A 16,495-nucleotide genomic window follows, 5' to 3' on the forward strand; every position below is an offset into this window, starting at 1 on the left:
TCTTCCAAACACGTTCTGGGGGTATGCTCTAGAAACGGCTGCTTTCACACTTAACCGAGCTCCGTCAAAAGCTGTAGAAAAGACGCCATATGAGTTATGGTTTGGAAAGATTCCAAAGCTGTCTTTTCTCAAAGTCTGGGGATGCGAAGTTTATGTAAAACGCTTACAAGGAGACAAACTCGCACCTAAATCAGACAGATGTCTCTTTGTGGGCTATCCAAAAGAGACAAGGGGTTACTACTTCTACCACGAATCTGAGAACAAAGTGTTTGTTGATCGAGATGGTGTCTTCCTTGAAAAGGAATTCCTTTCCAAACAGACAAGTGGGAGAAATGTAGATATCGATGAAATTCGATATGAGCAACAAATAAACACAGATATAGAAATATCAAGAGGTTTAGCGGCTCCTATCTATACACAAAGTATGGAAGATGAGAATGAGGTCGAGAGAGTACCTCCCGCTCAAGTCGAATCAAATTCGCAGGAGACATCTCAACTAGTTGAGAACACTCCAAAAGTTGCTCAGGCCCCTCGTAGATCTCAAAGGCTCCAGGAATTATCTCAGAAAACAGATATCCTACTGTTAGAAGATAATGAGCCGAGTACCTACAACCAAGCTATGACGAGCCCCGACTCCGAAAAATGGCTAAAAGCCATGAGATCGGAAATGGATTCCATGTCAGAAAATCAAGTATGGAACTTGATCGATTTACCCGATGGAGCAAAACCAATCGGATGCAAATGGGTTTTCAAAGTAAAAACTGACAAGGATGGAAACGTTAGCGTTTTCAAAGCTAGACTCGTGGCAAAAGGATACAAACAGATTCATGACATAGACTATGATGAAACCTTTTCACCTGTCGCTATGCTTAAATCCATTCGGATCATTCTAGCAATTGCAGCTCATTATGATTATGAGATTTGGCAAATGGATGTCAAAACCGCCTTCCTGAACGGACACTTGGAAGAGGATGTGTACATGACACAACCCGAAGGTTTTGTAGATTCCAAAAATGCTGGAAAAGTTTGCAAGCTTAAGAAATCCATTTATGGACTCAAGCAAGCAAGCCGGAGTTGGAATCTTCGATTCGACGAGAAAATCAAAGAATTTGGATTTCTCAAGAATGCAGAAGAATCTTGTGTTTACAAGAAGGTTAGTGGGAGCGACCTAGTTTTCTTAGTCCTTTATGTCGATGACATATTAATCATAGGAAACAATATTCCGATGTTGGAATCAGTTAAAGACTGGCTTCGGAAATGCTTCTCTATGAAGGACTTAGGGGAAGAAGAATACATATTGGGAATCAAGATCTATAGAGATAGATCAAGGAGGATGATCGGACTTAGTCAAGAAACTTATATAGATAAGATTCTTCAACGGTTCGAGATGACAAACTCCAAAAGAGGATTCCTTCCCATGTCACATGGTATGGTGCTTAGCAAAGATCAGTGTCCTAAGAGTCCTGATGAGCTAGCACACATGATGAAAGTACCCTATGCTTCGGCAATAGGATCAATCATGTACGCCATGATCTGCACTCGCCCAGACGTCTCATATGCTTTGAGCATGTGTAGCCGTTACCAATCAAATCCAGGCCAAGCGCACTGGCACGCCGCCAAGAATATCCTAAAGTACCTGAAAAGGACTAAGGATCATTTCCTGGTATATGGCGGGGAAGATACACTAAAAGTTGTAGGCCATGTGGATGCAAGCTTTCAAACGGATAGAGACGACTTCAAATCACAATCTGGGTTCGTCTACTGTCTGAATGAAGGAGCGGTATGTTGGAAAAGTTCCAAGCAGAGCACAGTTGCAGACTCTACCACTGAAGCAGAATACCTAGCAGCCTCGGAAGCTGCAAAGGAAGGAGTTTGGATCAAGAAGTTCCTGATAGAACTTGGTGTCGTATCTGGCATGGAAGAGGGCGTGACTCTCTATTGTGACAACAACGGAGCTATAGCCCAAGCCAAGGAACCAAGAGCGCACCAAAAATCCAAACATATCCAAAGGAAGTACCACTTGATTAGAGAAATCATAGAAAGAAAAGATGTGGTAATTTGCAAGGTTCATACGGATGATAACGTTGCAGATCCGTTAACCAAACCGTTACCTCAGCCCAAACATGATTCACACATGAGGGACATTGGTATAAAGCGCATTGGGGAATGGCAACAAATGTAATTTGGATTCATAATAGAGTTTATGTGCCTAATTACTTACATTCGATAAATAAAATAAAAGAAATTTTATTTTGTCCTTAAAATTTGGTTTGGTATTTTAAGAGACAGTCCACAAGATAAAGAAAACGCTCCGAGTAGGCTTGTCAGATACGTGATCTGATGAATGAAACCCTACTAAGTGAACTTGGAGTGATTCATTATCAACTCCCTAGTCCAGGTCATTGCATGGACAACAATGACTCACGAAGACTAGTACGGGAGTCGATGGGATAGCGCAGTTTCATGGGCTACAGGAATAGTGTATTCGATTCGACTACGTGAGTGCATAATAGGGATTATACGCTGGAATAACCCTCAACGTGAGAAGTTCATCCAAAGAATGATGAAATCGTCAAACTTCTCACAAAGACAAGATTGAAGAGATTCCTCAAAACATGAGTGCTCAGCTCATCTTATGTAAGGAATGTCTGACTTTGGTTCCGTTAAACCACTACAAAAAACATAGCCATTAGGGACGATAAAAAATCGTCCCAAAAGCGTTAAAACCGTCCCCAATAATTTTTTAGGGACAGTTGGAATCCGTCCCAGAAAGTGGCGTCCCAAATGGTATTTGGGACAGTTATAGGGACGGTTGGTCTTTGTCCCCAATACTCTTTTTGGGACGATTATTGTCTGTCCCCTATGTTAATGGTTATTAGGGACAGTCACCGACGGTCCCTAAAAGTTTGACAAAATTTACTCCGTTTGCACTTGGGACGGTTAACATCTGTCCCTGAAAATTTGGAAAGAATTTTCGGTAGTTCATCTATTTTCGAAAAGATTACATCCCAAAATTTTTTTTTAGGCTTAGATGGCTACTAATTCACTCAAAGAAAAACCAAACAAATTTGTTAATTCATTAACTTCCTATAAAATTTTATTCATATTGCATCAATAAGAAATTCACCTACATAAATACATGTATGCCCAATATTCAAACTATTAGAAGAATGTTGAATTATCAATGACAATGCTAAATTGTCTACAACGATGCCAAATTCCGAGAAAATTTTGATTCCCTCTTATCATCTGACCAACTTGTTTTCGGTTACTCATCTTACAAATACCTCCAATGCGTCAAAATGAGGAAAGTTCATGTCTTTTGTTGTCACAATCCCTATACAATGTAGTAACTAGCAAATATCCTGAAAGAGAAATTTCATAAACAAGAATTCAAATTAGTTGAAGTCCAAATCATACGTATGAAGCAAAATACAAGTATTATAAAGAGTAAATAATTAAGAAGTTAAATTATAGCAGACTAATTAAAGATCTTAACTCAAAAGAATTGCAGCAACGGTAGTAATAAAACTAGGATCTCAATGAGTATTCGTCTTCCAAATCAAGCATTTAAGCCCTTTACTAGGAAGAAAAGAATTGAAATAAAGACAAGTGAAAACTGAAAAGTATAAATTCTAAAGTACTCCTACTTTTGTTTATGAAAGAGGTCTGTAAATAATTTTAAATAATATTTGCTGTTATTCTCTTTAATCATCTAGACACCTCATTCTGACTACATTCAAGTACTGATGCAATTCTTCTAGTATCCTTTTCCTCACAAAAGGCCCTAGGGACTTAACAAGTTTATGTTTTCTGCCTTAAAATGCTTAAGGGAAAGAAGATAAGCTATAAAGTGAAGTATGTAGATTACCATCTTGCTAGCCATGACGATATGTTGGGTATTGACCCCAATACGAGGGCCTCCAAATAGTCCTTTGCCACCGCATCGTATGACCATCACAACCTGGACAATATAGAAGCGTAGACTCCCTTGAGACAAAAAAGGAAAAGAGAATAGCAGAAGGAACTTACAGATCTTGCAATAAAACTTGAATGCGGCATGTCAAAAAATATTAAAAGATAAACTACAAATTTGAAACGGAAGGAGCCCAGTATTGCGGTGGAAGTTCAGGCTTCTGTTTCTATTATATTGGCATTGCAAGGTAAATCTGCTTGGGAAGCAAGGTTTTGCTAATGGCACTGTTAATATGGAGAGAGAGAGGCAATTGTTCCTCTGGTAATATGTTATAATTAACTTTCTAATACACAAATGTCATCAGAATTATTCATGGAACATTGTAACAAAGGGATACCTCTTCCAGTGAAGCATTTCCGGCTCTTTCCCCAATCCCATTTATGGTTACCCCTAGTTGCCTGGCACCTGCATAAGCACCCTGGATTTAGATAACCATAGTCGCAAGTGCACATTATTGTCGTCAATCCCACTATTAAAACTTTAAGAGAAAAACTGATGAACACACAGCTAGAGTGTTGGCAGTAGAAAGCCTCAAGTCATTCTGGCAGTGAGTCGAAATGATCACGTTCTCAATTCCTAGGGTGTTAGATTTGATATCTCTTATCAATTCTCCAAATTCACTAGGCAATGTGTAACCAACAACATCTGGGATGTTAAGAGGCGTAGCACCATCTTTTATAACTTCCCCAAGAACCTGGTAAAGGAATTTCCTGTCAGACCCGACAACACAAAATCAAAGTTATAGATACGCGTTAAACACACGATCCAACCTATATTTTTCTGAAACTACAATCCACCCTCAATTCTCTATACATAAACTCCAAACATAAGCTCATACTTACCTTCGAAAGCAGGAATGAAATGTGCTTACCAGAATGGTATTCTATAATGGTGCTTGGTATACGAAAATGGGATTATAATGAATTCAAGAGGAAGAACCAAACTCATATTGTTAAAATAGGAAACCAGACTAACCAACAAACAACTACTAGACATCGTAACAATTGACAACAACCCAACCGAAATATGAAAATCTACGAAGTAATGATCCAAATAGATGACAGCGAAGCCAAGTAGAAAATGGAAACCAGTAAAAGAAAACATAATCTAGATTTCAAAAATCAAAAGAAGTACCTACAAGATCAAGACACAATTCAACCACTTCCAAGAAATCAATCAATTTCTTCTTAAGATTAATTTGAAGTTCGGGAATAGATAAGTTTGGTAAAAAAAAATTAATCAAAGTATTACCTATAGGAGCAACTGATTTCTCTGGGATCTCCTAGCCGATATCTCTGATTTCACTAAAATCAAATCTCTAAATATTAGAACTGAGCAAAGGATGTTAAACTAGATGAAAAGTCATATAGATCATTCGAATTTTCCACATCTTCCCATTGACAAATTCGACTGATTTAACAAGTCTTTTGACCAAAGAAATCAAGACACAGAGACGAATTCAATTGAGGATTTGTTCATTGATTAAACATCAAATCTTAAGAATTTGAACTTGTTGAGTTTAATGAAATGGTTTTTTCCAACAGAAGAAATAAAACAACCTCCATTACTTCAACTGTTACCATCTTGAATTTCTTCACTGTTTAATCTTCCTCTTTTCTTCCGCCAGAATTTGTAATAGAAGTCTGCAATTAAGCCAATAGTTGACAACTAGAAATCAAACTTAACCCAATTCCTAAAAGGTATCATTTAAGAACTAAAGATCTCTACTTAAATCTGAAAAAAACTCACATTAGATAATCACTGTAAAAACCCTAAATAAATTTGTCTGTCTTATATTAGAAATTAAGTTTATGATTTGAAAAGCCTAAATAGTTTTGATGGACTTTTTTTTTCATAATAGCTATGGTTAGGAACAGAAAAATAGAAGATGAAGAAGAAATTTGAGCATAGTAATACCTACAGAAGCAGCCGATTTATCTGATTTCTTCAAGTCTATTTGTCCCAGCCGATTTCACTAGAATATCACTCAATCAAGAATTCGTCAAATAGTTTGTGGTAATTGTAGTAGAAGAAGAAGATGATGATAAGAAGAAGAAATATAGATAACTCACCGGTTGGGTGAAGATTCATCCTGGAGAAGAACTCGGCTGATGAAACTTGGGAAAGAGGGAAAGAGGGAAGACGAGATCAGAGAAGCAAAAGGAAAAAAAATGGTTATAATTTGATGATATTAGGGTAAATTTGGGTCAAAATAGTGGGAATATTTGCGCCAAAAGTGGCCGCTATTTTTTTGGCATCCCCACGCCACTACACCGAGAATTTGTCCCGACAATACATCACTGGTCCCTATTGTAATTTTATTAGGGACAAATATTATAAAACTGTCCCTATTATGAATTTATTTGGGACAGACGTAAAAACGTGTGTCCCTATTGAGCCTTTTTTTTGTAGTGAACGCCGCGCCGTAAAAGGAGGTTATAAAGGCGGATACTGGGAAGTACAGGATAAACATGAAGTTGAGTGGGAGCGCAAGAATGGATTATGTCCTCCTAACCATGTTAGGGTACAGTGTCCTCGGGCCACTTGATGAGCAACAACTGAAAATGCATGGCCGTGCTCAAATGGATTAAAAGTTAATCATTTGTTTTGACAGTTGTACTCGAGATCAAGAAAGTCTGAATGACGTGACGTATCAGATGGGATGCTAAGTGACATGGGAATCGAGCATTGTACTTGTTCTAAGTCCAAGTGGGAGTCTGAAGGAGTTGAAGGAGATGTCGTTCGACCAAGGTGACAATGCGAACAATTTGTCGGATAGGACAATTGATGTGGAATATCATCAAGTCCGATTGATTTAGGGATCGTAAAGTTGTAGCTAGAGACCAACTACGATCGTCGAATTACGGAGTAATTCGCGGCTAACTTCGATCGGATCCTACAACGGGTTACACATAAGAGTGACAAATTGATCTAGGATATGACTAGTGGGAGTGAGATATAATCATGGGAGTGTCCCATAAACATATCTCATAGGCCTAAAAAGGAATTAGGCAAAGATAGTACAAAAGGGCCAAAAACAGGGTTTTTGGGCCTAGACCGGTTCGGGTACTTCTAGGACTCGGATTGGGCTGAATTTTGGAGGGTTAGTTGCTAATATAATAAACATTATATCTGACAATTTTCGTGGTGTTTGGGCACCTCCTCCTTAGGGAATTGAGAAAATACCAATAGTTGCTATTTTCGACTATTTCCCTAAATCTTATTCTAAAGGGTGTTTTAGAAAACCTAAAAGGAGGTGGATTCTTATTAGGGTTCTATATAAACACTCTTAGGGCAGAGAATAAGGTGTGGAATTTCTCTCTAAGCTTTCTTACTCTACCACATCAAGTAGAGAGGAGAAAGTGAGCTAATTCCCATTAACTATCTATCTAGTCAAGAAGAAAGGAGTTCTTCTTCCAACCACCATTGGTGTGCTAGCTATACAACAAGGTGGGAGATCAAATTTGTTTGCTCGTGTCCCAAGTAGAGGAGCTACACTTGAAGCTCTTGGTCTTCTCATAAGCAATTGGAAAGGTTCGAGGGAAAACTAGCGAACAAGGTATTTATCTTTCTAGTTTTAATTAATGATTATCATAGGTTTATGCATGTGATCCTGGGAATACTAGTGTAGATATTAGATGTCTTAATTCCGCTATAAACACTAGTAGAAGGGTGTAAAACCCAACAAGAATAAGTAAGTAGTTTTCGAGTGAGAGTCTGAACCCCTTCCAAGAGTGAGGCTTCCCCTATTTATAAAGTGTAGAGGATAGTAACCGCTCTTGGGGGCGCAGGGTTGTTAGATCTGCAATAGTAGGATCGCACTAGACTGCTTCCGTAGCCGTTGATCTCTTGAGAGGGAAGGGTAGCCTTACGATACCCGTTGCCCTAGCCTGTTCGTTGGCAGTAGAAATGGTTCACTACTCCTTGAAAGTAGCGCAAGACTCGGTCTTCTACCATGAATCCAACGTGTGGCGGAATACTAGGATTGGACTGACTCAATCTCTAACAACTTGGCCACGTGTACGCACAACTAGCTGGAGTGTGGGTGGATCGTCATTGCAGACCTTATCTTGGCATGCCAGGAGTGTGGGCTTGGGCAAGTCTGCTTAGACTTTCTGGGCTTGCGAGGCGTGTTGGGCTTTCGGTGGGCTTCCTTGCTAGACCATAGAGGCTACTGAAGGCACTCCTCTCGTGTTACACGAGGGTTGGCGCATACGAAAGGCCCAATGCTATTTTTTGCCAATACAAACATAAAATTGTCTACTCTGCTAGACCCACCACTTAATATTAAATATGCATGAAAGTGAATTTGCCAATTAGAGAAGAAGGAAAGTAGGAAGATTACCAATTTTACCAGATGAAGAATGCTTAGGGACAATAAAACCTACTTCTGTCTCATCTTTCTTAGTTAAATTGTCACCACAATGGAAACGTGAAGCAAAGAATCATACAAAAAAAACCAATGTTTAACTATTTTTCTAGCTCTGCACACATTCGAAGTGTTAACTTTGAAGGCTTCTTCCCAAACTATAGCTAAAAATGTACTACTCCCTCCATCCCATTTTGTTTGATCTTTTGGGAAATCCAACTTATTAAGGATTTTCATTTATTCCTAAATTACCCATATTTACTTTAGAATATTACTATGAAAACTACATTGGCAGTGAGGTGGAGAGAGATATTTTCTAATTAATTTTATTTTGAAAATATATTTATAGGAAGGGTAGCTGTGACATTTACATTAAAAAAGGTGGCCAAACTTGAATTTATGAAAAATATGAGGCTAAAAAGGAAGTTGGTCACAAAGTAAGAGGCCGAAAAGAAAATAACTCAATTTTTTATTGTTCCCATCCATTGTGATATTTTTTAGCTCCCTCAATTGGAAGCCTTAACAGCAAATAGAAAAAGATTTGGAAAATTTCAGTTGGCCAGTTTCTAGTGAAAGTCTCTATGTTCCTGTAACGTTTTGGGATACCCCAAAACCAGGACGTTTTGATGTTACCATTTGATAACCCGTTTAGGCTATGTTTCAGTTGTGTTCCTGTTTATATATCAATTTGTACACCAAGAAGGATGTGATATTAAACTGCAACAGAAAGAGGCTAAGAACGAAAGGACGTTATAATAAACTGCAAGAGAAAGCGGAAGCACGCATTAAACTGTACTAGTATTGCTGGATGGTCAAATCAATTATTAGTTTGTCATGAACAAAGTCTAGGATGTTACGAGTTCTACAGTGATATGTATGACAGTATTTTTTATTGCAAGCACGTTGAACTGGAAGATCTAAAGCTAGGTCAAAAATAAGACGACGAAGAGCTGAGAAACAACTAGGACTAGTAACATAGCACCGCAGTTCCTCATTTTTCATCTAAATACTTTAAATTACAAAAGGAATCAAACCATGTATAAGTTATTAATAACCGAAACGAAGAGCCCATGAATCAATCAACCGATTAGGTCATGTGGAACATCACAGAAACAATTGAAATCTAAAGAACAACTATTAGGTTTCGTTCTACTTGAAATAACACCGAAAACTAAATTTGATAAGACACTTTGCGTACTGATCAATCTTATTGTAATACAAGAAAATAAAAACATACATAGGAATCAGTTTCTACAAAACGACTGCAACTCTAGATGCAATTCACATCAAGAGGAGAACATAAAATGAAACTGATAAGGCAAATTACAGTGACATCATTCCGCAATAAAAATTACTTCTGGCACAAACACCAAACTAATACTCTTAATATGATATAGTACCAATTTAGAGTTCCTTAAACACACCAAACAAATCTCCGTTGACATAATCGTTATCAACCAAGCTGACCAAGAAATAAGTGTTTTGTACCTGCAAATATAGAGAATTTTGACTAATTACAATCACAACTTCACAAGCAAAAATATTTCCATTGTACACAGGAAATTGAAAGTCGGATTATGTTCTGTTTATGACCCTATATGTGACGGTGGAGATGATTCAAGGGTACATTTAGAGGTTGTATTTGATGCCCATGCCACTGAACGATACTCGTAAAGAAGCAAACTGTTCTCAAACTTTTAACCTCATACAAAAGTCCGAAAGTTTTTTAATTGGAAGTGAGCCACTAATTGTGGATGAACTTTTGATAGGGCAAAAAGTTTTAGAATGTTCTAAATTTGATTCTCGAGATCCCAAGGATGAAACAATGTCTTTTAAAGGAAAGGGCCTCGTATTGTTTCCAAGACAGACCATAGTTCATTTTACTCATATGATGTAAGTGGATTCTTGGAAGAATGTAAATGTATAAATACAAGGTAAGGGGAAGAGAACTAACCGATTCCAATAAACTCTTTGTCGAGTCGCCTTCTGGGTACATGCGTGCCCAAACCTTGGTCCAGATCTCAAAGGCCTCATCCTTCCACACAACAAAGCTAGCAGGGTCAACAACAGTTGGTTGGATAATCTCCTTTGCCGGGAAAACACCCCATGTCACGGCATTCACGTCAGCTGGACCAACATTTGATAAGGATTCTCCTTTTTTGTTCACTGCTATGTAGGTGAGAGATGGGAAGCCCTTGCTTTTCTCAATCAGACCTTTCAACCTTTCCTCTGAACAGAAAAATTCAAGGTATGCCTTCTGGTAGACATATCCACCTGGTCCACCCCAACCTAGAGAAATTTGCCAAAGAGAACGTCAGAATTTGTACATAAATAAGTTTGACTACCCGATTTGAATACTATCTGGTTTGATTTTGGAAAAGTTGGTTCACAAAGTCATATATCCCTTCTTAGATATAGACCACTTGACTGATAATAAACATAAAATCAATTGCTTAAATTTTTTTATTACTTACCAACAGTGGTTGAATCAGATTTCTCTCCATTGACGGCAGGTTGGCTATTGATGGTAAGGTATCCCTTCAAATTAATGTTTCCCAATTGTTCATTTATGATCTTTGTCTCTGCTTGAAGCCCATCTAGTTCTGACCAAGGACTGCTTTTAACTTTTCCAAGGCAGAGTTTTGAGAATTTCTAATAAAATCAAATAGGTATAAGAGAGTTAGAGCCAATCCAAATAATAAATAATCAAAGGCAATTTGAAGATGAGTGCGGCATGAGTTGAGATATGAACTTGTACCTCCTGGATGTCTTCAACAGATTTTAGCGGGACTCCCCATTCTTCTTGAAGTTTCTTGTCACGTGAACGAGGTCGCATAAACTAGCAGACAGGTAGAACTTGGATCAGTCACAATATCAAGATGAAAAATATTTAAGACGCCACAAGATTACTAAGTAAAGATGTGCAGAAAACTAATATGTTCACATGCTTTAAAGTTTCATTCAATTTGTATCTTGTATTAAATTAAAGTCCTTGTTACGAATAAATTTATTTTCCTCTTCCTACATATGCAATGAAGTATAAGCTAGTGGGATTTAGGAGCATCCCTTGTTAGGAATAAATCTTACAAACTGATTTACAGCAAGTTGGTGACACTGTGACAGAATAAGCCCATTAAGTAAATTAGAGATTATTTAGACGCAGTGGGAAAGTTTTCACAAAAGAAATGTACGCAATTATATTTAATATTCAATGAGATATGGAATTATTTCGTTGTGCTTTTGGTGAAACAAAAATATTAGCAACATAGATGGTATCAGAGTTCTGAATCAGATTATGGCCAGATCGCAGTTATAGTAATCAATTCCGTATTTACGTAGGCATATAACTCACACACCTGATGATCGGTCAATGCTCCATAAGAAGGATTGCGAGAGTCACCCCATCGACCATGTGGGTATTGATCCCACCCTATGGTTCTTGAAATGTAACTTTTTGGACGATTAGCCCTGCCAACAAAATCGAGAGGAAATTAGATCCCTTTTATAGTGTTTGATAATTTGATCATATTTTTGGAATATTTTCACAACCCCATAATGCATATAAACCAACATCCAGATTTACTAAAAAAGTAAATTACCAGAAAATTGGTCGAACATCTTCTTTGACACGGAAGACATTTGTTGGGCGCCTCCAGGGCAAAGGCCTTGAGATCTTGGATTCTTCAATCAGTCCAAGATTCTGTCGACAAAATATTGCTTAATAAGGTACAAGTAAACTATGAGATGAAGCAAGTCATTTTGTCTATCCGCAATAGGGTAAAGAAAGTAACCAGTAATATAGCCAAAGCTGATTTGTCCATGTTAAGTGTGTAAAGATGCAAAGTTTTGATTCCATGGGCTAAAATTTTCTTGCACATTTCTGTTCCGAGGTGGATTCCGTAGGCTTTTACTGCTTCCTCGTTGTCCTTGATAGGCTCTAGAGCAGCCATGATTTCAGCTGGAATCTGTAGTATGAAATTAGAACACAGAGAATTCGTGGGATTAACAGCAATACAACGTAAGATTCAAACAGTGGTACCATGCATAACAAAATCCAATGACAATACCACATAGAAGAAATCAAATCAAGCATGTACAATTTTGATGAGATACTAACGGCTGCTTCAAGTTTGAAGCAAAACACAAAATATAATTCAAGCACAAGAGATCAAATTTAAAAATTACTCATTCTAGAACTATATTAGGATATACACATAGCAAACTCACCTTAGTTTTGCAGAAGCCAGTCATACGCAAGAAACCCTTGTAGTTATTGATTGGCATAATCCCAGGGACAATTGGACAAGTAATTCCAATTTGCCGACAGTCGTTAACAAACTTCAAGAAATTATCAGTGTCATAGAAGAGTTGTGTGACAATGACATCAGCTCCAGCATCGACCTGTAACAACATAACATAAAGGTGAATAATCCAGTCTCTTATGAAATGAAAAGATTTCAAATGGGTTTTTATTTTTGCCGAATTAGAAGTGAAACCAATACAAATAAATTGCCGAATTAGATGTGAAAACAATCCAGTCTCTTATGCAGTAAATTTTACCTTCTTCTTCAAATAAGCAAGATCTTTCTCGTACCCTTCTGGGGTAGCCAAACCGTCGGTTTGAATCATATCAGGATGAGCCTCTGCAAATGATAAAACATTTAAACAACTTATAAGAATGAATCTCACAAAGCAATTGATGGGCATTATCAATTATCAAAAACACAAGTTCAATGAAAATACACTTTTCCTAATTAATTGGAAATTATCAAAAAGGTTAAAACAAAAGCAACACTTTAACCAACCTGGATAACCAGCAACAGTTATGCCAAAGTAATCACCATATTTCTCTCTGATGTGTTTCACCTACAAAACAAAAACACCGACAACGATATCCAGTCATAATCGGGTTTTTTACTTCGTGAAGATCTATAACAATCATTAGTCTTTTGATCTCTAACTATTTCATAACTTTCAATTATGTCCATTAACATAATCCCTAATCTGATGAATTTTCAAGATTTTAAGTACTTTGCCTTGAACAAATTCGAATAAGAACAAGGAGGAATGAAGAAATTACCAAATCAAGAGCACAAGCAAGTCCACCTTCAACTTGAACAAACTTATCTTGTCCATGAGGAGGATCACCTCTCAAAGCCAAAACATTCTGAATTCCATTAGACTTAATAGTAGTAAGAGCGTGATCAATTTTCTCCACAGGCATATTCGTACAAGTCAAATGCATCATTGTTTCAACACAGATCTACAAAATACAAATCCAAATTCACAAATTCAAACAAAAATTCATCATTTCTAACTCAAAATTGATGAAAAAGAAGTAGATCGAGACAGATCGAAACATCAAGAGAAGAAATCAAACCATATTTTGCATACGATTAGCAATGTCAAGAGTAACATCAGCGGTTGAACCACCAGCTCCCCAAGTAATGTCACAGAAGGAAGGATTATGAGCAACCATTCGATCCATACGTTCGAAGAGATTCTCAACTCCATCATCTGTTTTCGGTGGAAAGAACTCAAACGAGAAGACGACTCGATCATCAGCCGCTGCTTGTTGGATCTTCTCTATCACCTTCATTTTATCTCTCTAAAATTCTTAAAGAGCAGAACCAGATCTTGAAGTTGTTTTAGAGAGAGAGAAAGAGAGCCACTCTTATCACTCTGTATCCCTCTATATTTATATGAAAAGCTTGACGATATCAAATTTTCCTCGCCTTTCAGATCGGGAACAGAATCGCCATCGCAATCGTACTCGTCAATTCTCTCACCTAAAACCTACCCAAATTATTGATCGCGCCGATTATCTTGGACGAGATAACATCCAACGGTTCATAATCAATTTTTTTTACCGTCATTATATATTTAGGTCAGCGCTTTAAGGAAAGCAAAATAATTTTCGGGGTGTGCAGACTTAATAAAAAATTGGTCAATTTTGTTTGACAATTTTATTTCACGGGAAATATTTTTATTTCTCTCTCTCCCCGCCACTCTCTCTGTCTTCTCCGACCAGGTCGCCGGCTGGAAAAATTTTCGGTCGGCGACTTGGAAAGATAAAAAAAAAAAATTCACTCTCTCTCTATAGAAACTTCGGCGAAGGAGTTTCCCTTCGTTGGAGTTCCGGTCTGTTCTTCAACACACCGGAACTGGTCTGTTGAAGAACAAAGAGAGAGTGAAATTTTTTTTTTTCTCTTTTATCTTTTCAGGTCGCTGTCCGGAAAATCGGAGAAGACAGAGAGAGTGGTGGGCGAGAGAGGTAAAAAAAATATTCTCCATAAAATATGTTTTCCCTGTCCATATTCTCTTCAAAATTCCACACCCCGGAAATTATTTAGCTTTCCCCAAAGCGCTGGCCTATATTTATATTCAATTCCTTTCCGGGTGTGTTTGATATCCCATATAGCCATGGAAATAAAAGAATTTTTCATGGAAATAGGTATTTTCACCGTTTGATACGAAGTATAATTTCATTGCTTTAATTCCCTAAGGAATCTATTCCCTTGAAATAGTCCACTTTTAATTCCTTACTCCCCCTCGGAATTAGTTTCCATGGAAAGTCAAAAATCAAAATGAAGATATTTTAATATATTCGAATACTTGAAACCTAATATTTATCTTCATATATGTTCAAAATGACATTTTTACCTATAAAATTTAGCAAAATAAACTTTTACTTATACATTGAGCAAATGACATTTTTGTCCTTCTTACCAAATGACATGTTCACAAAGTTGATGACATTTTGGTTTTATATGGCTTTATAGCCAAAATTATATTTTTACCCTCGATAATATCAAAATGACATTTTTAACCTTATGTGCTCTGAATGATATTACTTTTATCTTGTAAAAATGGCATGTCCGCACTTTTACATTAAAATGACAATTTTACCATTTTATATTAGTAAAGTCTCTTTTTTATACATAAGTTGTCATTTTGAAAACATAAGGGTAAAAGTGTAATTTCGACAGCATAAGGATGAAAATCTAATTTTGGTAACATAACAATAAGCATGTCATTTTGACTACGTAAAGAGTGAAAAAAAAATCTTAATTGAATATTATGTTCGTAGAAGTTAGTTGTCAACCAAATAACAGAGTTCGTAATTCGCAGAATAATAAATACTACCACACGAAATAACTCTTGTTTCCATGGAATAAATTTCGTGGAAGACTTTCCATAGAACTCTTTTATTTCCATGGAATTATTTCCCTGATATCAAACAAAACCTCAAAAATTTAAAGTTTGTCCTTGTTAGTTCATTTGGGACATTTCAAATGTCTTGAAATGTCCGTGTTATTCGTTTTTTTACACGAAATTATAGGCATTTCACGAAAATGTAGTTTTAGGGACATTTGGAAACATTTTAGTGTAAATTTTGAGAGTTTTTTGAGAGAAAATGTTTTTCAAAATATGGAAGACACTTGAGGACACTTGGAGACTTTTCAGTAAGGAAGATAATAAAAATAATAATAATTATTAAATTAGATTAATAATATATAATAAATAATACATAACAATATTAATTATTATATCATTATTATAATACACTATTACAGTAATAATGATATTATTATCATATTACTATTATATTATTATTATATTATAATATTATTATAATATTATAATATTATCTTATTATTATATTACTGTATTATTGTAATATTATATTATTATATTATATTGTATTATTATTTTTTAATATATTATTATACTATATTAAATAATAAATATTTACCAATTGTCCATCGATTTTCCACAGATATATAAGGATGTCTATGAAAGTCGAAAAATATATATTTAAAATATTAATTAATTTTTTTTTATTCTATATGATAAGACAATAATAAAATGTGGGTTATTTCCATTTTGACTTGTGACTGAGCTTCTTTTTTGGCCTCGTGCTTTTTGTAAATTCAAAATTAATTAATTTTTTTTTTAATAACTGGAAGTTAACTTTCCTCACTTATAATAGCTACATGTCTTTAGGTCATTTAATTCGTTGGACTTTAGGCCAGTAGTTTAGTTTAGCTTTAGGTCTGTTTGTTTCAAAGTTTAATTTCATAGACCCAAACTCTCTAATATAGTAGGATGAGGGTGATGCTTCGAGAAGGTTCGAGATAGCTCAGCTG

At 36.3% G+C, this 16,495-nt stretch overlaps 2 protein-coding genes and 1 long non-coding RNA gene across 7 annotated transcripts in view; 1 reads left to right on the plus strand and 2 right to left on the minus strand.

Annotated features, from left to right (window-relative positions):
* LOC147549788 (serine/threonine-protein phosphatase BSL3-like) overlaps positions 1–16,495 on the plus strand; it is a 78,461-nt gene that overhangs the window by 43,245 nt on the left and 18,721 nt on the right. The window lies entirely within an intron of this gene.
* LOC147549789 (uncharacterized) lies at positions 3,051–6,147 on the minus strand. Of its 4 annotated transcripts, XR_015237739.1 has the most exons (8): positions 6,049–6,147; positions 5,894–5,951; positions 5,557–5,619; positions 5,228–5,280; positions 4,482–4,670; positions 4,314–4,381; positions 3,872–3,964; positions 3,051–3,365 (listed from the first exon to the last, which is right to left on the minus strand). It is a non-coding gene; the product is annotated as an uncharacterized LOC147549789 (long non-coding RNA). The 4 variants fall into 4 exon arrangements; XR_015237740.1 differs by lacking the exon at positions 5,228–5,280; XR_015237737.1 differs by having other exon boundaries at positions 5,228–5,619.
* On the minus strand, positions 9,522–14,197 carry LOC147549790 (putative methylenetetrahydrofolate reductase (NADH)). Of its 2 annotated transcripts, none has more exons than XM_086666639.1 (12): positions 13,726–14,197; positions 13,426–13,608; positions 13,151–13,211; positions 12,906–12,988; positions 12,573–12,746; positions 12,137–12,310; positions 11,945–12,045; positions 11,702–11,813; positions 11,104–11,184; positions 10,820–10,997; positions 10,300–10,634; positions 9,522–9,833 (listed from the first exon to the last, which is right to left on the minus strand). In XM_086666639.1, the coding sequence occupies exons 1-12, from the start codon at positions 13,942–13,944 to the stop codon at positions 9,750–9,752; spliced, it is 1,785 nt and encodes a 594-aa protein (XP_086522765.1). In that variant the 5' UTR covers positions 13,945–14,197; the 3' UTR covers positions 9,522–9,749. The 2 variants fall into 2 exon arrangements, with proteins under 2 accessions (XP_086522765.1, XP_086522764.1); XM_086666638.1 differs by having other exon boundaries at positions 9,522–10,104; positions 10,170–10,634; positions 13,726–14,116.

This window comes from Eschscholzia californica, unplaced genomic scaffold, assembly GCF_041429995.1.
Source record: "Eschscholzia californica isolate CP2 unplaced genomic scaffold, dmEscCali1.0.p SCAF_3, whole genome shotgun sequence".
NCBI lineage: Eukaryota > Viridiplantae > Streptophyta > Magnoliopsida > Ranunculales > Papaveraceae > Eschscholzia > Eschscholzia californica.